This window comes from Rhinoderma darwinii, chromosome 2 (assembly GCF_050947455.1).
Source record: "Rhinoderma darwinii isolate aRhiDar2 chromosome 2, aRhiDar2.hap1, whole genome shotgun sequence".
NCBI classification, from domain to species: Eukaryota; Metazoa; Chordata; class Amphibia; order Anura; family Rhinodermatidae; genus Rhinoderma; species Rhinoderma darwinii.
This window is the reverse complement of record NC_134688.1, coordinates 81,339,862-81,361,297: the sequence shown is the minus strand read 5'-3', so window position 1 is coordinate 81,361,297 and position 21,436 is coordinate 81,339,862. Positions and strand designations below refer to the sequence as shown.

At 40.5% G+C, this 21,436-nt stretch overlaps 1 protein-coding gene across 1 annotated transcript; it reads left to right on the top strand.

The window, feature by feature from the left end:
- Positions 1 to 324: 324 nt before the first annotated feature.
- LOC142740667 (keratin, type II cytoskeletal cochleal-like) lies at positions 325 to 7,606 on the top strand. The gene is made up of 9 exons (XM_075850079.1): positions 325 to 890; positions 973 to 1,181; positions 1,327 to 1,387; positions 2,983 to 3,078; positions 3,468 to 3,632; positions 3,843 to 3,968; positions 4,563 to 4,783; positions 6,389 to 6,420; positions 6,501 to 7,606. Exons 1-9 carry the CDS (start codon positions 327 to 329, stop codon positions 6,806 to 6,808), a joined length of 1,782 nt encoding a protein of 593 aa, XP_075706194.1. The 5' UTR covers positions 325 to 326; the 3' UTR covers positions 6,809 to 7,606.
- The last annotated feature ends 13,830 nt before the right edge of the window (positions 7,607 to 21,436 follow it).

The following is a 21,436-nucleotide window of genomic DNA, read 5'->3' as shown; positions in this document are numbered from 1 at the left end:
TCTGATTCATTTGTCTGTTTCTGCAGTTTCAACCATATAAAATTAATGTAGTTTTTATTGGGCAGACGCCGCCATATAGAAATAATTACATTTTTGTCTAAGGTGTGTGAGAGAGTCTTAATTTTCAGGTAATATGAATAGGATAGGGCACTGCCAGCCCATAGAAGCCAATAAAAGGGTCTCTCGGTTTTATTGTTGACCAAGCCCAAATTGACATCTGTATATAAGGTCTTATCAACAATAGATGCCAACAGAGCTGGTTTTGTCACAGGCTGTTCTCCATCTCGCTTCTGAGACAAATCATCATCTTTCCATAACAAGACAAAATGCCGCACCAAACTTACCGTACCTCCTCTAAATCTGGAGCTAGAAATTTCAGTTCTTCTTCTTCTTACTTACCAAGGAATGTTGGTGGATTTAGTGCGTCCTCTTACCGTAGGGGTCCAAGCATTGGTAGCAGAAGCCTTTACAATGTAGGCTCAGGTGGGAGCAGAATCTCAGTTGGAAGTGTTCAACCTGTGAGGAGCTCTTACGTTTATGGTGGACGTGGATCTGGTGTTGCTGGTGCTGCTTCAAGCTACAGCTGTAGGGTTGGTGGTGGATATGGTGCTGGCTCTGGATTTGGTGGTGGTTCTGGATTTGGAGCTGGTGGTGGATATGGTGCTGGCTCTGGATTTGGGGCTGGTGGAGGATTTAGTGGTTATGGTATTGGGTTTGGTGGTGGATATGGCGGTGGACTTGGTCCAGCTGGCATCACACCTGTTACCGTTAACCAAAGTCTCCTCACACCGCTAAATTTGGAGATTGATCCAAACATACAGAGAGTAAGGAAAGAAGAAAAAGATCAGATTAAAACCCTCAACAACAGATTTGCCTCCTTCATTGACAAGGTATAAAATAATAATATATTTTATCATTACAAAGAGGCAAATTATTAACATGGTCTGTAACTAATTTTTTACTAATCTACAGGTCCGTTTCCTGGAGCAACAAAATAAAATGCTGGAGACTAAATGGACACTTTTACAAGAACAAAAAACCGTGAAAAGTTATCTAGAGCCCCACTTTGAGGGTTACACAAACAATCTAAGACGGCAGCTTGAAAGCCTTGGTGGGGACAGAATAAGACTGGAGGCTGAGCTTAAAAACATGCAAGATGTTGTGGAGGATTATAAAACAAAGTAAGTATAACTTTTTCTGCAATAATTGTAAAACAAAATGTCCATCATTTAAAGGTACAAGTTTTAATATCAAAGACAGTTTTCCTATGAATAGTGTTGATTATTTTTGTTGTTACAAAAAAGGCATCTTTTGATTTCTCTTCAGGTACGAAGATGAAATCAATAAGCGCACCGCTGCTGAGAATGAATTTGTCGTCCTCAAAAAAGTGAGTATATAGAGTGACAAATTGTTATAATGTGTGGTCATTGTATAAGAAGGAAAAAGATTGGATAACCTATGTTTCTGTTGATGATTCCATTAAAATGTTGTATTGAAATGTCCCTGTCCTTGTATTTTTTTCCTTCTCACTGTCTTAAACATTATATAGGCTATTATGGATGGGTCTCTGCATTTGTCTAATGTATTTCTGCATATTGAACTAAAATAACTTTGAACTATTCTCACAGGTTTGTATTTTTTGTTTATAGTGAGTTGTTAGGAATTACTTGTGTTCTACTATGATATCTGCAAGTGTATATTACATAGTGGAGGACACTAGCTTAGGGGCAAACATACCATTGGGGCAACCAGGTGGATGGTGCCACCTTAAAAGCAGATTTCTGCTGTCTAGTAGAGTGCATGTAATAAGGGACTAATCTAATGACAACGGCTCACAATTATTGGTGGATTGCTAGAGAGCTATAAAGACGGGGTCTTCTTTGATGAGCTATTGGAGAGTAAGGGGCCCACATACTGTTTATGCACGGGAACCCTCTTCTGTCTATGTCCAGCCCTGCACTAGTTACAACAAAATGCGCCATTAAACTAGTTAAACTTGCAAATATCCTATGCTATGACACAATCTGAGCCAAAAATTTAGCTGAAGTGGGGCTGGCGGGGAATGTGCCCTGGCGCTGGGTACTTTGGGAGCTCCAACAAGGTACTCCGCTCGAATGCGGTATTTAGATACAGGGTGAGGGTGTCTCTGGTGCAGGTAAGTCTAACTACAACTCAGATATTTTAATTCATGCATTTGGTATGTAAGAAATGTTGAACCATTGTTCTCGGAGTCATTTTTGTGATGAACATAGGACGAGTATCATACACTTAAAATTCTGGCAAGAACTTTGCAGTTCTGTTGTTACTGATAGACGTATTGCTAGCTATTCTTCCTCTGGTATCTATAGCTACATTGAACAAAGACCTTATTCTGCAGACCATGACTACTGACCAAACCATTGTTTAACATTTGATTCATGCAATCAGAATGTGACGCAATTTTGACAGTTCTGTTCACATTGACTACAAAAACTTTTCCTAGCGACTTCAAAGGATTTCAGAGGATTTAGAAGGCTTCAGTAACTGGATCGGATCAGATGTGTGCAGTATATGAGGCGTATTTGTGAATTTTGAGATTTTAATTTCATAGTTTTGTTTTTTCTAAGCCATACTGCATCCTTCAACAAAATTAGGTTTAAGATTTTCGACAGTCTGACGCCATTTCAACATTCAGTCTACATGTGATTTATAAACTGATCACTTAAAAACAAATCAATCCAAACAAATAATTTATAATTAAATACTGTATATATGTAGATGAAAATCTTCCTTTGGGTTGACTTTACTTTAATCTTCTAGATTGTTGATTTAAGCTCAGTGTATATGTGGCCTTGTAAAACTTTGCCAACTTATGTACAGTACAGTATACACACAAACGTCTATAGTTCTTCTGATCACTTATTATTTTGTTCTGATTAGTTTATATAAGTGCTCTAGACCTTGGTTGTTTTAACATTGTAACAAATACCCTCTTTTATATAGGACGTTGATGGTGCATTTTTGAATAAAACCGAACTGGAGGCAAAGGTGTCAGCGCTGATAGATGAAATCAACTTCCTACGAGAAATATTCCAGATGGTAATATTATTGCAAATATTAGCACTCTGTAACCCTTACCCCCGATAAAAGGTCTAGTTGACTTTCTAAAATTCTGCCCTGTAATAATATTCTATAGAAATTTCTTGCACTAACTCCATACTAATGATCTGAGCTACTTGGACCTTTCCATAACATGAGATCTGTCACCCAAACCCTGATAGCACTTTGATCGGTTATGCTTTTTCTGCTATGAAAAGCAACAGTAGAACTGAGCATTAGCTTGAGGATCTTGGCCACATGAAATAACTATAACCCTGGAAAATTGCACAGATCCCCAGAAAGCCATAGAAACCATGTCTACCAATAAACTATTATTAACCTTTGAGATACATATTAACAAGTATCGGCTGGTTACCATTATATTTTAGGAGATAGATCAGCTCCATGCCCAGATCTCAGACACCTCGGTTGTTGTGTCCATGGATAACAGCAGGGACTTGGATATGGACAGTATCATCGCAGAGGTCAGAGCTCAATATGAGGACATAGCTAACAAGAGCAGATCTGAGGCTGAGTCGTGGTATCAAACTAAGGTAAGTTTCTTTTGCTTATATTGCCTGTTTAATACCATAAGTTGTAACCACAATTATCAACATATCCTTTCAAGATGGTTCCAAATTTATATGAATTAAATTATTTGCTTCATATTTCTTTATATATTAATATATCTGCTTTATATATTAATAGATTTTTATTAATGGGTTGTTAGATTAATAGTGTTCCTTGTGTTCTTTTTTTTTCAGTTTGAGGAACTGCGTATCACCGCTACTAAGCATGGCGACGACTTAAGAAGTACCAAAAATGAAATTGCAGAGCACAGCAGACTTGTGAACAGACTCAAGGGAGAAATAGACAATGCAAAAGCACAGGTACCATAATTGTAATGTATTTATATAATATATGGATAGATTCTTAAGTAACGGTCAATCCATTTCTGAACCATGAACACACACAGTCCACAATTCATAATTTGACAAGAGTGATACAATACAAGCAAAGTACTGACCCATAAATGGATTGCTTAAAAATAGACAACCCTATTTTATTAAATATGTTACCCATGTGCTTTCTTTTCTGAAACGCAACAGCTCTAGGCTTAAAAACTAAGATCCATTAAAAAATATTATATTCTACATTTTAGGCTTCATGCACATGGCTGCATTTGGGATCTGTGATACACAGGTCTCTGATACAATACCCAAAGCCTGCTATGTGCCCATACTGTACCTCCGTGAGCCTCCAATTTAACATTGAGGTCTTGTTTCACAAATTCAACAATAAAACAATATGGCATGCTTTAACAAATGCAATTTGACATTGGTATTCTCCTATAAAAATATTGCTTCTAGGGGAGAATACGGTGCCCCAATGTTGTAGGCCAGTAGTGCATTTCTTGCCATATTCCTCATGTATGAGACTTTAGGATTATTATTTCTGAATATTTTCTGTTTTATTTACAAAAGCGTGCCAAATTAGAAGCTGCTATAGCTGAAGCTGAGGATCGTGGAGAGGCAGCTGTCCGGGATGCTAAAAATAAGCTATCTGACTTGGAGGATGCTCTACAGAAGGCCAAGCAGGACATGGCTCGCCAACTGAGAGAATACCAGGAACTGATGAATGTTAAATTGGCTCTGGATATTGAGATCGCCACCTACAGGAAACTTCTGGAAGGAGAAGAGAGCAGGTGAGTAGTAAGGCAACTGATAATTTAACTAAAATCAGGTTAACACATTACCCCAAAAAATTTCTATTGTATTGTATTGACTTTTTAGAGATACTTTCAGTGTCCCAATTTTTTTAATATTGTCCAAAAGGTTATATTATAATCATTAACCACTGAACGTTAACTTGTTGTTACATGTCAGTAACACTGAATGTTACATTGTAAAGAATTCATACATACGGACGAGCCGCTGTACCTAAGTAATAGCCCATATGTGATGTTTATAGAAACAGCTAATATGTATATAAATGTTTCGGCAGGTTCTCAGAACTAAAGTTATGTGAGATCAAGTAGAAATCATGGGACAGACATTTTTCTGTACCTCCGCTCCTCTTTCCAATTTTGAGGGACTGTAGTCAGTCTCTCCCCAGACCAAAATGACTGCTCCGGGGCACCAATAGAAAACATTCAACTGCACAGTAAAAAGAGATAAGAAAAACTTATAGGAAATCAGTCACCTGTAGAAACCCCGCCTAAACTACAATAATCAGTCAATAGCTTAAAAGATGCTGCTTCCGAATCTATAAGTTTTATCTTTATATCGCCGAGTTTAGTAGTTCTCTCTATGCATCAGCATAGCCTGTTTATGGGCTTAAGCGGGAGAAAGCAAGCCAGTAGAAGTATAAAAATGATGGAATCAGTGTCTTTTAAGCTAAATAATGATTGTTGTAGCTTAGGGGGTTTTCAGTGGTGACAAAGTATTTTTTTAAAGTGTAGAGTACCTTTAAATGTCATGCTGAAAATAGCGAAATTAAACTTTTCCTTTAATTTTAACAAAGCTAAAAATATAATTTAACAGTCGTGTCCAAATAATTTTCACATGTTTCCATTTAACAGAGATTCTGATTTCAACACGTTATGAAATAGTTTGTAGGGGTTGAAACTGTTTTGGAAATTTGGTGTGGCCTGCATTATTTTACCTCATATCCCAAATTTGGATGAAGAATGTCTTTGTATGAGCAGCTTGCTATATATTGTATCATTGTCTTTACTCTTTTACCACCTTATGAAAATGTATTTCCCCATAAAATCTAATATGGAATTCAATGTAAAAATCCCTATACCCTAGAATTTTGGTCATTATTACAGCAGTATAGAATAAAATTGTTTAGAAACACATAGGGCACAGACCAGGATTCATGGTCTTAACTACCAGGGTATCAGACATAGCCATTGCCATGGGGCCCAACAACCAAGGGTGCCCATCTCTACTGACAGCAGATGTGCAGTTAGTGATTACTATAAATTGTGAAAGAGGTCAATGAAAAATTGGACATAGATCACTGATGGACTAAGGACAAGGAGAAAGCCACAGGGGACCAAAAATAAAAAGATAAGCTTTTTATGCTATGAACTCACTTGTGACTGAAGGGGGTCATGGGGTTTGGGGCCTCATTTCAAGTTTTGTTATGGGGCGCCATGGTTCTTCTTTACGGCCTTGCCATGATTGTTAATGTTTTTTTGTTTTCCTGGTTTGTTCTAATCAGGTGTAGGTACTATGAAGATACTGAGCTACTGTGTAATTTTTCAGTTATTTTTAACTCAATATCCTCTTTTTATTGGCAGACTGTGTGGAGATGGCGGATCTGTCAGCATCTGTAAGTAATACTTCAGATATCGCATTTACCATTGTAGTTTTTAGGAAGACATACAGTAAATAATGGTTTGTTCTTGACAGCGGTGGTGAGCTCCAGCACTGGAGGAGTCCTTTCTTCAGGTGGAGGAGGTTACGAAGGTGGAAGCGGACTCTACCACGGAGGATCTGGATTCAGCTCTGGGAGTGGAAAAAATATAATTGGAAGCAGATTTAGCAGCGGAAGTAGCTTCGGCTCCAGCTCTGGATATGTCACAGGGGGATTACATAGTGGTTCTGTTGAGCATGCTACCAGTGGTGTTCTCAGCCCTGGGGGGTACTCCACAGTTGGTGGAGGCAGTTCAAGTGCTAGCATTGTCAGAAAAACTACATCAACTACAAGAAAAGCCTAAAGCCTGTAGGGTTTAATGTGCAACTTTCTGATTTTGTGCTTCCCTGTATTTCCTTACACTTAATTATCCAATCCTTTGAAGCAAGGTAATACTTACCTGTACTTTAAAGTTTTTGACTGCCATCTAACAATATCCAATGCACTAAATAATGTAGTTCTATTCTAGTCATGTCCTTGAGTTTTAAAAGATGAGAACAAATTTATTAAACCTAATACAATGCTATAAAGAACTAGGCAAGAGAATTAGAACCCTATAAGACAATGCTACTGTAAAACCTATAAATCAATCTGCACTATACATATCAACTATAGGTGTAAGTTGAAGCTCATGGGACCCAATGCAAAATCTTTAGCACGGTCCCCACCTATCAAGTGTCATCTATAATACTGGTGTCTTCTTATTTGGCAGAAGGGCCAATCTACCACATTTCACGTGCATTTCCTAGCACCATTCTTTTCAGCATGGTCCTCAACCTGTCTATGCAAAGCTATGGTCAGTAATACATCATACACAAACCATTCTTGGAAGCTATTTCATTTGTACTTTGTATTATGCTACAGTAATACCCATCCTATATTCATGTAATGGATTTGCATTGATTTTTTTAAATCTGGTTTAACTTGGTGGATAAACAAAATAGATTGTGAATTGATATATAGAAAAGAGCAATTTGTTCTAATTAAGACAATAATTGGTTCCATCATTTGTATGGCTGTTATGTGTACAGTCATTCACTTCCCATGCTGTAGATCATTGGACACAAGTTATCAGAATTACTCTAAATTATATGTGTGCAAATTGCTGGAATACATTGATATGTTTTTGAAACTTCTTGAATTAAACTATTTTCTGCTTTTCTGAAACAAAAACGGTCCTTTTCGTTTATTTACGGAATATTTAAATTATATATTTTTTCCATTTACAAAAGGGTACTTATTTATCTATAGTATTTCCTTATATAATTCATTGAGAAAATTCCAATCTCTGTATTTGTCCAATATGGGTTCAATTTAACATAATACATTTTTTGCTGCATAAATATTAATCAATCAATTTCATGAAGACTTTTAAGATGAGCACGTGTGGCTTTCGGACTAGATTTAGTTGTTTTATGGCCCTATTGTCTATATCATAGTCCCAAAATCTGGTCAACCAATTGCTACACATACAACATCTAAAGCCTACACCTATGGGAATTTAGTGCATAGCTCCACATTCCAGTAAGGCTGAACAATAGCAAAAGATTTATAATATAGAAATAAAATGCTGTTAGGATTTGTAATTATCAAGACCTAGAGATGTCGGAGAAATATTCCATCAAGTTCAACATTTCTTAGACTCAGCTGCTTGATGCAGAGGAAGGAAAAACAAAATACCCCTGTAGCGATATTTGCCTTCTAATCCTGCCTCATCCCGCAAAACAGTCAGAAAATATCCATGAATAATTTGTGTTTCAATAGTTTTTATTGAAGGTTTTCAAATAACAAACATACGGTAAACAGTACAAGTAGCAGCCGGGGGCAGTCCCCATAAATCAAACTGTAGCAGGCAAATATATACCCAATATTGCTACATGTCAAGAGCAAAAAAGGCGAGGGGATACAAACGGTAAGGGAAAGAAAGAGGGGGAAGAGAAGGGAAGGGTAGGAGACTGAGGGACGAGGATCCTAGAGACAAAATAAACCTAAGAGATCGTCCCTAGGTATCTGAGCCATGGCTGCCAAACTTGAAGGAAGAGTTCTTCCTTATCTGAGACAGTGTAATCGATCATTCACCATAATCCAATTCAACTTAGTCTTAGCCAGATGAAGAGGAATCACAGGGCTCTTCCAAAATTTAGCTATAGCAATTTTGGCTGCCAGAAAAAGAAAGGATACAAATTTATGAGAGGCCTTAGACAAGCCAGGGATGGTCTGATTAAGTAACGCCTGTGTCAGAGACAGAGTCAAATTAATCTGAGTTGTGGAATATAACATATTAAAGATTCTCCACCAAAATCTGCGAACCTTTGGGCAACCACACCATATATGTAAAGGATCTCCCACACATCCACAGTGTCTGAAGCACAATGATGAGGAAGCAGGGAACATCTTGCCCAGTCTAGAGGGAACTAGGTACCACCGTAAAAATACTTTATAATTGGCTTCAACCAACGAAGCATTAATATAAATTTTTGCAGTACGTTCTGGCATATCCTGCCATTCCCTTACAGTAAAGGATGTGTTTAAGTCCCTCTCCCACATAGACATATGTGATAGTTTGTCTGACAGAGAGACCAAATATGAGTAAAGATGATATAGAAGGTGATAACTATTAGGATTATTTAAGCATAACTGTTCAAATACAGACGTACTTTGCAGAACCAAAGCAGGTCGAAATGAGGACATAAAATGGTGAATCTGGTGATATAGAAAAATCTCAGATTCCAGCATGTGGCGAGTAGACTGATAGAAATGACAGGATTTTAGAATTGTCCAATTCGATACAAACCCTTGTCCAGCCACCATTGAAACGCAGGTGGCTGCATACCAGGAGCAAAAATAGGGTTAGCAAACAATCGAGCTGCAGGCATATGTATAGAACAAAACCGAAACCTGTGACCCAGCCTATCCCACAGCGCCAAGGAAGAAGAGAGGAGTGGACACAATAAAGGTGGTCTGTATTTGGACTGCAACCATAACAACTGGTCCACAGGAACCCAAGGGGTAGCTGCCCGTTCAATAGAAATCCAACGTGTTTGATTACTGCTACTATGGAGTGAGACTAAGGGTGTCAGGCGAGCAGAAGAATAGTATTTAGTGAGGTTCGGTAAACCCAAACCCCCAGAGGCTTTAGCAGTATATAGAGTATGCCTGGGCAGATGGAGTCGAGTAAAGGCCTCTCAAAAGAGTAATAAATTTATCGCCAAAACCCCATTTCCGTAATACAAAGAATAAGTAGTCCAAGGTCAGGGAATTGAAGGCCTTATGCAGGTCCAGCGACAGGCACAATGTTCCCGACCTCTGCGATCCATCCCAATGGGAATGAACAAGGGAGATAAGATCAATGATCCTTCTAGTCTGGTCATCCGCTTGTCTATTCGGTACAAAACCCACTTGATCAGGGTGAATGTATTGTTCTAGAAAGGCATTAAGTCGGTTGGCTAAAATTTTTGTGAGTATTTTCATATCAACATTAATAAATGATATGGCCGATAATTTTGACAGGAAGAGGGGTCCTTACCTGGCTTGGGGATCACCAAAATGTATGCTTTAAAAGCTTCAGGTCCAGGAGGGCGCCCATCCCTCATATAATTAAAAAGGGTGACCAAGGGAGGGGCCAAAACATCTGCACATTTTTTATAGTAAAGATTAGAGAACCCATCTGGTCCTGGAGATTTAGCAGATTTGAGGGATTTAATCGCATCCAAAACTTCCTGAAGCGATATAGGGGCTTCCATATTATCTCTGTGAGGGTCCTTCAATATAGGCAAGGAGATATCCTGAAATAATGCCTCGGCTTTCACTGTTTCTAAATGGGGAGGAGATTTATATAGAGAGGAGTAAAATGCAAAGAAATTGTGGAGAACCTCTTTAGGGTGTTGTGTGAGATTACCGTTTGCTAACCGTAATTTAGGGACCATAAAGTTACTATTGTTACATAAAGTCCTATTTTTTGATTTTACGGACCGTGCTCCCATACTTTATAATGAGAGCACGCGCCTGCAAATGCGGGTGACTATCTGCTGCCAGCCGTGCCCGTAATCACAGACCGTGATTATGGGCACTGGCGTGTGCATGAGGCTTAATTTAGAAGTTAGCGCAGAGGACCAAATTTGATGATTACGTTTAATTACTGAGATATTGGTATTTTTCTGTACTTTTGTGGTGGTTATTTGGCCAAGAGTGACAACAGGAAATGCAGCCATATTGGTTGTCACTTTTGATGTAGCTTTTTAATAACTAACAGTCAGCTGTTATCTATTAGCCTGTCCTACAATAAAAAGGTCATACTTATTGATACAAGGGCAGGTTATTAGCCCCTGAACCCCTGAGGACACTGCCTTGCGCAGCGAAACATGTCGGGGGGCTCTGACACTATCAATTTTAACTTAATGTGTACCTCCGTTGGTTCCTGCTGATTACCGTCTGTCTGGCCCGGCGTTCTGCAGCCGCTGGGCAACACTGGCTAAATATACACTTGGCCTTGCTTGCACTGCTCAAGGTTACTCTCCAAACGGAGGATATGTTATAACTTTTAAATCAATATATGTAGTTAGTCCTTTTGCTTAATATAAGCGTAATAATGTTAGTTCATTTATCTATGATAGTTGGGACATAGGGATTTGCCTGCTGGTAGCAGTTTTTGTAAATATAAGGGCAGGTTAAAAAAACAGTTCCCAGCAGGATGCAGACCAGCCGCAATGTGTTATGGAGGGAGGTCACACAAGTGCAAAATAGTGATGAACAGCCACTCTCAAACCTATTGTGGCTTGTCTGCATCCTTTTATACGGCCAATGATCGCGCAAACGAGCGTTCATATGAACACTCGTTCAAGGTCATTGCCCAGAATAAACAGGGAAACAATCAGCCGATGAACGATCAAAAGCTTGTTCATCGGCTGATCGTATCGTTTATGCAGCAGAATATATTATCATTGTCGGCAGCGCATCTCCCTGAGAGGTACTGTCGACATGATGGTAATGCATGGAGACGTGCGATCGCAGTAACGATCGCTCGTCCCAATAGATAGCTCCTTGTGAAAAGGAGCAAATGAGCACTGATCAGCGAGCCATCTCGTTAATCAGCGCTCGCTACGGTAAAAATTGGCAGATGTAAAACGGCCCTTAGCCTGCCTTTGTATTAGTAAGTATGGTCTGTTTCTGTGATTTTAAGTAAATTTAATCCCATTTCCTCTGATTTCCTACAATAACAAATTGACACTTTACCCTCCATTTCTGGGAAGGGAAAATCTTTTTTGTCTATGGGCAGCTTTACTGATTCATAAGATTGAGATATAGCATTTCACTCTCTAATAGAGATGAGCAAATCAATTCTAAACTAATGTAATTCATCAGAAAGTCTAAAACCATTTTGAGGTTCACAGCACACAAATGGTGTCAAAATAGTGGCCGCTGAGTACTGGCCACCATTTTGCAACGTATCCCACTGTATAGGCATATAGCAGGTTAAGTCACAGGGGTGCTGTGGAAAGTTGTAGCAGCTGGAGGCCCGCCTCGGGGGATTAGAGAACTTCCCCTCTCTCAATCCTGATGTTCTGTCTGGAGACTACGGTCCTCGTGAGGCTCATGTGTATGTACATATATGGACAGTTATGTCAGGAAGTTCCCCAAGGACTGAGAATCCTGATGCTCTGATATGGGACACCGACTGATGGAAGGTAACTTTTTGGGGCAATCTGGGGACATTGATTTACCGCAAATTTAATCAGAACAAATAGAATCAGGAGGCAGATACGATCAAATCTGACCAGAAACAAATTTCAGAAAATGAGCTCATCTCTACTCACTACCGATCCTAGTTGATACGCAAATTATGTTAATTAGTTGTGGGGACTGGTAAAGCATTTAATCCTATTACAGCATTTTATAAAACTTCTGGGACTTTCCTATCCAATTACTAGACAAATAATGTTATGAAGATCTAAAAATCCCCTAATAAGCAACCAATCATGTTCTTACGTAAGATTTGCAATATTTACTGAACACATAACAAGAAACCATTTGTAGCACCGTGCTTTTTAGGTTTACCTGGCAATCAATCCGCTGGGGATTACAGATTGTGGTATTTAATCCACTCTTCTCTGGTTGTATCTGACCATATCTCTTATTATACAGTTGTTACAGTGATAAAAAACGGTTGAATTGTCATTGACATTTCTGGTAGATGTCACATTTTGTTTGTAGACACCATCTGCCTCTATGGCCTATTCAGGGCTGAAGAAGACCAAAACAGTATATAAATAAACTATATTCAATTGAGGCAGCACAAAAAAAAATTGTTAAAGAGCCGTGCCATAACCCACATGTAGTGTGATGTGGAAAGCAGGGGCATGAAAAATCAAGCACACAAGCGATTTCATACACCTCCCACAGGGTAACACTAGCAGCATTTATCGCAGTGTGTATTTGAATACTTAAATTTAGTTGACCACATGAATGAAGCAAGACTCCACCTTTTTGCGTCATATGTAGGTCAACCACCACCAGATGCTTCAGATGTTGACACGTTCAACAGCATCATGTATCACCTAATTTTATAAAGTTCATCTAAAATGTTGTAAAGCTCATCTTAAATTAGACCTCATACACACAACAGAGCATAGTAGTGTACACAGGGCCTTTATGATGATACACTGAGTCCCTACACCTCTATACTAGGGAGTGATAGGAAGTTTGTGTGTTGCCAAATGTTTCCTCCTCCACAGTAAAAGCAATGTTTCTAAGGGAGAATGCTTACATACTACGGCATCCAATGGAACATGCCACTATATTTTTGGTGGTGTATTACGTCTCCATAAGACTCAAAGCTTGTATGGAGCCATAATACGACAGTGTGTATGAGGCCTGAGTGTAACCTAGGATCAGCAATAACACTTCATGTACACTATACTGTGTTCAACCTGTGTAGTGATGTGATTTTGATATATATGTGTCCATAAGATTCTTTTTACCTTCCATTGTTTTCTCCCTGCCAACATTACAAGGTCAGTGTCTTTTACATGTAGTACACCACTATATAGTTTATCCAACATTAGCAAAAGTATACTACTGCTGACCTACCGCTCATCACTCAACATGTCAGCCAGATGACTTCCTTCAAGGCAGATAGGAGACACCACACATTACTAAGGCTTCGTTCACATCTGCGTCAGGGCTCCGTTCAGGTGTTCCGTCAGAGCTTTCCATCAGAATGAGCCCTGACTGAAACAAATGGAAACCATAAATTACCATTAATTTCAATGGAGACGGATCCGGTGCAAATAATTTCTGTTTGTCTCTATTGTGCAAGGGTTCCGTCATTTTGACGGAAGCAATACCGTAGTCGACTACAGTATTGCTTCCGTCAAAACAACGCAACCCTTGCACAACAGAGACAAATGGGTACCATTTGCACTGGATCCGTCACCATTGAAATCAATGGTGATGCAAACGGAAACCTATGATTTCTGTTTGTTTCAGTCAGGGCTCTTTCTGATGGAAATCTCAGACGGAATTCCTGGACGGAGCCCTGACGCAAATGTGAACTAAGCCTAATATACATTTTACTAGTCTAGCTTAAGCCAATTTGGTGGTATTCTGCAAGAAATGTATTGCTATTGAAGCGTCCATGGCCGCGGGCCGTCGGGTTTACTCACCTCCCGACGCCCGCAGCCATGGATCCGTGAGCGCTGGTCCCCATCTCCTTCCTAGGAGATGCCAGCGCTCACTTCCGCTCCATTCTGCGGTGTCCCGTAGGGTGCGCACGCACGCTCGTGCCCGGCCTTAAAGGGCCAGCGTGCGCACAAAGGAAATCGTCATCATCATCAACTGCCATGATTTCCTGGTCTATAAGAAGGCCCCAGGCCTTCTGATCCTTGCCTGAGCGTTGTTAGTCTATCCCAGTCTGTCTTGCAAATGGTCTCTTAGTGTTTCCCTGTTCCAGTTGTTACCCATGCCCTGTTACCCGTTCCTGTATCCCGTATTGGTCTTGTTCCTGTGCCTACCAGTGTTGGAGTCGTGTCTACTGCACCTGCTGTCGATTGCCAGGTCCAGTGTCGTTTGCCACGTCCAGTGTCTTCTGCCACGTCCAGTGTCTTCTGCCACGTCCAGTGTCTTCTGCCTCGTCCAGTGTCTTCTGCCTCGTCCAGTGTCTTCTGCCACATCCACTGTCTTCTGCTACATTGGATACTGCCCGCCACATCTGGCGCTACCTACCGCACAGGCCTCCATCCGTGCTGAAGCCACAGCCACCGTCTGGACTAGTTCAGGTACCCAAGCATTGCTATCTGCTATTGACTTTCGTGTAGACTGTGACCTGGCCAGCTGCCTCCCCGCTACGGCGGAGCGGCCTAGTGGGTCCACATACCCTGTGACCGTGACAGCTATAGTGCTCACTGTCCAAGAATCTAGACACCATATTATATGTGAAACTTTACCCTTTTTGCAGTAGTTAATAATTTCCAGGTTGGGTACCTTTGCTTCTCTTTCTCTAATCTATTGCTACAACTTTGCATGTATATACGAAGGGCAGAATCAGCTAATTAACTATATTATAAATATGATGGGCAAAGTAAGTACCATGAAACGGTTATTTTAATTTTTACTCATAGAGATACGTACACTTTACATTTTTACCTTTTTACAAAAGTTGTGGTGGACTACATTAGCAGAGGTAAGTCTGTTTTTCAAAATCCAAAATGTTCCATACAGAAGCAATAAATGTACTTTGACTTTCTTTACTTTACCGGTCCTACCAGCAATTTTTGCATGAAACTGATTGGCTGAATGAAACCCAATTTCAGTCATTTCTATCTCCCGTGACACTGTTGCTTTCATCTGATGAAATATATGGACATGTTTCTGAAATTGGTAATTGGTAACTTAGCATGGGTCTGTCCTATAAAACATTATAACATGGTTGACTAGTTTCTCAGAGGTTTTTTTCCACTACATTACAGTAACAAACAGGTCACTCAAAAAGACCCTTTAACAAGGGTCTTTTTTTTATGTGACAATATAATCTCTGGTTGCTTGCAATGGTGACATTTGCGGGTATTCCACAATGGTAATTTAAGAAAATTTGGAAGGCTGACATGTCAATAAATAATCTTCTTATATGAGGTGTGTATATAGTCTGGTGAAAGTGTGGACTTTAGGTCGGTAGAGAGTGTCAGAGTGAGTTAAGGAGTAAGAAACAATTGAGACAAGGAGAAAGAAATTTAAGAGACATAAAATTAAAAATAAATTTTTCATCTGTGGTGGCCTTAGGAAGTATGAGATGGATTGGAGTGTGACTAGACACTGGTGTGGAAGAAAAAGCGATGACATCAGCATTCCAAAAAAGTGAACCTTTTTATTGTCCCATAGTGCAGACACCAGCAACGTTTCAGCTCTAAGTGAGCCTTTTTTTTTCAACTGGTGTGGGTCACGTGGTAGCTAGGTTGATGGTACTGATCATACAGTCTGCAGTGCGGTATGGCAGGCTGACAATCATGGGGTAACTAAAGCTGTGGCAGCAACATCAGGCGCTATGGGACCCAGAGTTTGCGGGGGCCCAACAGGTGCAAGAACTTTGTTCTTCGTGGAAGAGAGTTAGTAGGGAAGGTTAGTAGGTTTCTGCCATTTAGCCCTACTATGTGTGTTCTCTTCTGTGCAGAACATCTGCTATGTGACACTACTATACACCACTTGGTCGCTGCTCAAGCAAAAAATACTATTCCTCTGTTTGCATGACTGCAGTTCAGTTTATTGTCAACTAGGTGTCGAGGCACCTGCTATGGGTCCTTCTGGATTCTAGAAGCATCTAATGTGGCTGACAAGAGAGCAAGAGATAAACACATACTGATGAGTCTCTTAATTCTATATTTCTTCTTGGACTTGTGTTGGTTGAAAACTGACTGGCTTCCTGACAGCTCTGCTATGAGGTGCTGTACTGATTTTCAGTACTGGGTAGAAAGAGTTTAGCTACAATGTCTAAACTGGAGTATGGACTAGTGGGCCACATGTCCTGGTTAGTTGGGGCCGATAAATATTTTTATTTGCTGTATTATGGCTGGTACAATGGTACTTGACTTTTCTTACTGTGGAAACAGTAACTGACTACTGTAACTCATTACTATCTTGACTACTGTAACTCATTACTAATTGATCTCCCCCCTAAATTCTACCCTCTCCAATCTATCCTGAAGGCAGCAGCCAGGCTCATCTTTCTTACAAACCGCTATATCAATGCCTCTACCCTGTGCCAGTCACTGCACTGGTTGCCCATTCCTTTCAGAATACAATTCAAACTTATAACTCTGAGCCACAGAAATCTCCACAGTGCTGCACCTCCTTACATCTCCTCACTGATCTCTGTCTACCACCCTACCCGTGGTCTACATTATGGCAACAATCTTAGATTACCATCCTACATAATCCGAATCTCCCACTCCCGTTTCACATATTTTTCTCGTGCTGCACCAGCCTCTGAAATCCGCTACCCTGGACAATCAGGTTAATTCCCAACATCCAGTTTTAAGTGTTCCCTGAAAACACATCTTTTAAGAGAGGCCTATAACATTCCCTAATCTGACTCCTTTCCTTGGACCCCCTATTGCATTAGTCCTCAGAGCCTGATCCCCTCATTCAGCAGTATCCCCCACACTCTTTGCACCCAAATACACTTCATGTCTGTCATACACATATACTGGCTGGTGACCGGCTCATGCAGCTTTATGTGTACTACCCTATTTGTTAGAAAGATGACTAGACCATTGTATAAAACAAGCACCTTTTGCATGTTGTGTCACCCCTATTGCCTTATGGACTGTAAGCTCTTGCGAGCATGGGTCCTCACGCCTTTTGTCTGATTTGTTAATTACTTTTGCATACCTCACAACTTTCAAGTATTGCAAAGAGGGACAACCTTTTTACCTTTTAAGCCATGCCTCTAACCCTGTCCAATCATCGCCCATACACACCCGCTTAGCCCACACTGTATCATGCTCCCATAGTGCCTCCCCACAGTATAATGCCCCATAGAACCCAGACACAGTATAATGCCTCTATAGCTGCCCCCCCCACAGTATAATACCCCATAGTGCCCTCCACACAGTGTTCTGCCAAATAGCTGCTCTCACACAGTATAAAATGCCCATAGCTGCCACCATAGATGCCCCCATACAGTATAAAACCAATACAGATGCCCCCATACAGTATAAAACCAACACAGATGCCCCCATACAGTATAATGCCCACACAGATGCCCCATACAGAATAATGCCCACACAAATTCCCCATACAGTATAATGCTCCCATAGCTGCCCCATAACAGTATGTCCCCATGTAGTATAATTCCCAAACAGATGCCTCATACAATATACAGTGAAGGAAATAAGTATTTGATCCCTTGCTGGTTTTGTAAGTTTGCCCACTGTCAAAGACATGAACAGTCTAGAATTTTTAGGCTAGGTTAATTTTACCAGTGAGAGATAGATTATATTTAAAAAAAAAAAAAAAACAGAAAATCACATAGTCAAAATTCTATATATTTATTTGCATTGTGCACAGAGAAATAAGTATTTGATCCCCTACCAACCATTAAGAGTTCAGCCTCCTCCAGACCAGTTACACGCTCCAAATCAACTTGGTGCCTGCATTAAAGACAGCTGTCTTAAATGGTCACCTGTATAAAAGACTCCTGTCCACAGACTCAATTAATCAGTCTGACTCTAACCTCTACAACAAGGGCAAGACCAAAGAGCTTTCTAAGGATGTCAGGGACAAGATCATAGTCCTGCACAAGGCTGGAATGGGCTACAAAACCATAAGTAAGACGCTGGGTGAGAAGGAGACAACTGTTGGTGCAATAGTAAGAAAATGGAAGACATACAAAATGACTGTCAATCGACATCGATCTGGGGCTCCATGCAAAATCTCACCTCGTGGGGCATTCTTGATCCTGAGGAAGGTGAGAGCTCAGCCGAAAACTACACGGGGGGAACTTGTTAATGATCTCAATGCAGCTGGGACCACAGTCACCAAGAAAACCATTGGTAACACATTATGCCGTAATGGATTAAAATCCTTCAGTGCCCGCAAGGTCCCCCTGCTCAAGAAGGCACATGTACAGGCCCGTCTGAAGTTTGCAAATGAACATCTGGATGATTCTGAGAGTGATTGGGAGAAGGTGCTGTGGTCAGATGAGACTAAAATTGAGCTCTTTGGCATTAACTCAACTCGCCGTGATTGGAGGAAGAGAAATTCTGCCTATGACCCAAAGAACACCGTCCCCACTGTCAAGCATGGAGGTGGAAACATTATGTTTTGGGGGTGTTTCTCTGCTAAGGGCACAGGACTACTTCACCGCATCAATGGGAGAATGGATGGAGCCATGTACCGTCAAATCCTGAGTGACAACCTCCTTCCCTCCACCAGGACATTAAAAATGGCTCGTGGCTGGGTCTTCCAGCATGACAATGACCCGAAACATACAGCCAAGGCAACAAAGGAGTGGCTCAAAAAGAAGCAAATTAAGGTCATGGAGTGGCCTAGCCAGTCTCCAGACCTTAATCCCATCGAAAACTTATGAAGGGAGCTGAAGATCCGAGTTGCCAAGCGACAGCCTCAAAATCTTATTGATTTACAGATGATCTGCAAAGAGGAGTGGGCCAAAATTCCATCTAACATGTGTGCAAACCTCATCATCAACTACAAAAAACGTCTGACTGCTGTGCTTGCCAATAAGGGTTTTGCCACGAAGCATTAAGTATTGTTTGCCAAAGGGATCAAATACTTATTTCTCTGTGCACAATGCAAATAAATATATATAATTTTGACTATGTGATTTTCAGTTTTTTTTTTTTTTATATAATCTATCTCTCACTGGTAAAATTAACATAGCCTAAAAATTCTAGACTGTTAATGTCTTTGACAGTGGGCAAACTTGAAAAATCAGCAAGGGATCAAATACTTATTTCCTTCACTGTCATTCCACCATAGCTGTCCTGTGCAGTATACACCGCATTCCAAATTATTATGCAAATGTTATTTTTCGCTGATTTTCCTAAATCGTCGGTGCAAATGACAGTCAGTATAATCTTCAAGCCATCAACCGTTGGAGTATAATTAAAATTTTATTGAACAAATCTCCTAATGATAACAGATTTTTTTTTAGAAGTAAAAAACTCAAAATGCACTGTTTCATATTATTATGCACAACAGAGATCAAAACATTTTAAAGGTTGTAAAGAGAACTAAAATGGTAATTTATTGAATTTGCAGCATCAGGAGGTCATATTTACAGAAATCAAAAGCTCTTTCAATCAAAAAAAACTTAAAAGTAATGTGTCGCTAGTTAAACAGTTAGTGTATAAATGAATAAACATTGTTCTAATTTTTTTTATTTTTTCACGAGTCAGGAAATATTATAAATTAGATTCTAATTTATAACATTTCCCAGTGCTGGTCACTAGATGGAGCAATTCCCCAAATTGCAGCATTGGCATGTGGTAAAGCAACCACATTGCTTTATGCTGCAAAATTTGAGAAAACACCCTCGCTCTAATGAGCTCACAGAATCCCCCCTCCCTTATCCTGGCTAGTGCCAGGAGAAAGGAGGGGATTGAACGGTCAAATCTCCTACACTGTGTATATGGTTGTGTTCAGATGGCACTGGTTTCTTTGGGTGCTCGAGGTAGGGTCCCAACACGGGTGTAGGTTAAGAATTTGTACTCGGCACACCTTGCTTGTGTTACAAAAATATATATTTTTATTATGGATGCCAGAGGCTGCATGTGCGACGTCGACGTTTCGGTCAGACAGACCTTCGTCGGGCACTGAGCCGTGCTGGGGACTGGATCGGTACAAAATATGATGCGTATATAGCGCTGCTGTGGTCAGTAACCGGCGGCTTACCGCTCTGTGTATATATATATTTCTCCAACACTGTGTGTCGCCATTTTTTGAGCGAACACACAGTGTAATAGGTTTACATACAGTAGTAATCACACACTAAAACACGTACATACACAGAAATAACTTACCTGCACCTGCCGCCGCCGCTCCATCCGGTCCGTCCGCTCCGTCTGCTCCCTCCGCTCCAAGTGCTTGCATTAGAACACAAGTCCGGAAGCCGCGACCGGAAGTAGTAATCTTACTGTCCGGCCGCGGCTTCCGGTCCACAAGAAAATGGCCCCGGACGTCGCTCGGCCGAAGACCTTCCATCTGGACTGTGTGGGAGCGGCGCATGCGCTGTTCCCACACAGACGGCGTACAGGATAGTGAATGCAACGGGTCCCGTTCGCATTCACTATGGGGCTGTATGTGCCATATTCCATGTCTGTATGTGTCGTTAATCGACACATACAGAGATGAAAAAAATGGCAGCCCCCATAGACAAGACAAAGTTCAAAAATAAAAAAAAGTAAAACACGAACACACAAATAAATAAAACATTTTTTAATAAAACACTAAAAGCAAATTGATATAAAATTATTTTTTTTCGCGACACCCTTCCTTTAACAGGCCGAGTTACATGTTAACATAAGACCCCTTCTTTTATATCGCCTCGACAATTCTTGCATCCATTGAATTTTGTGAGTATTTGGACAGTTTCTGCTTGAATATCTTTGCAGGATGTCAGAATAGCCTCCCAGAGCTTCTGTTTTGATGTGAACTGCCTCCCACCCTCATAGATATTTTGCTTGAGGATGCTCCAAAGGTTCTCAATAGGGTTGAGGTCAGGGGAACATGGGGGCCACACCATGAGTTTCTCTCCTTTTATGCCCATAGCAGCCAATGACACAGAGGTATTCTTTGCAGCATGAGATGGTGCATTGTCATGCATGAAGATAATTTTGCTACGGAAGGCACGGTTCCAAGAAAGTGGTCAGTCATAAACTCTTCGTAATTTGCAGAGGTCATTTTCACACCATCAGGGACCCTA

Excerpts from the sequence above, each read along its gene's own strand:
- LOC142740667 (XM_075850079.1), top strand. The coding sequence starts at position 327 with ATGCCGCACCAAACTTACCGTACCTCCTCTAAATCTGGAGCTAGAAAT. Across the intron at positions 3,633-3,842 it reads AGTCGTGGTATCAAACTAAG|TTTGAGGAACTGCGTATCAC; the intron begins GTAAGTTTCTTT and ends TTTTTTTTTCAG. Across the intron at positions 4,784-6,388 it reads CTGGAAGGAGAAGAGAGCAG|ACTGTGTGGAGATGGCGGAT; the intron begins GTGAGTAGTAAG and ends TTTTATTGGCAG.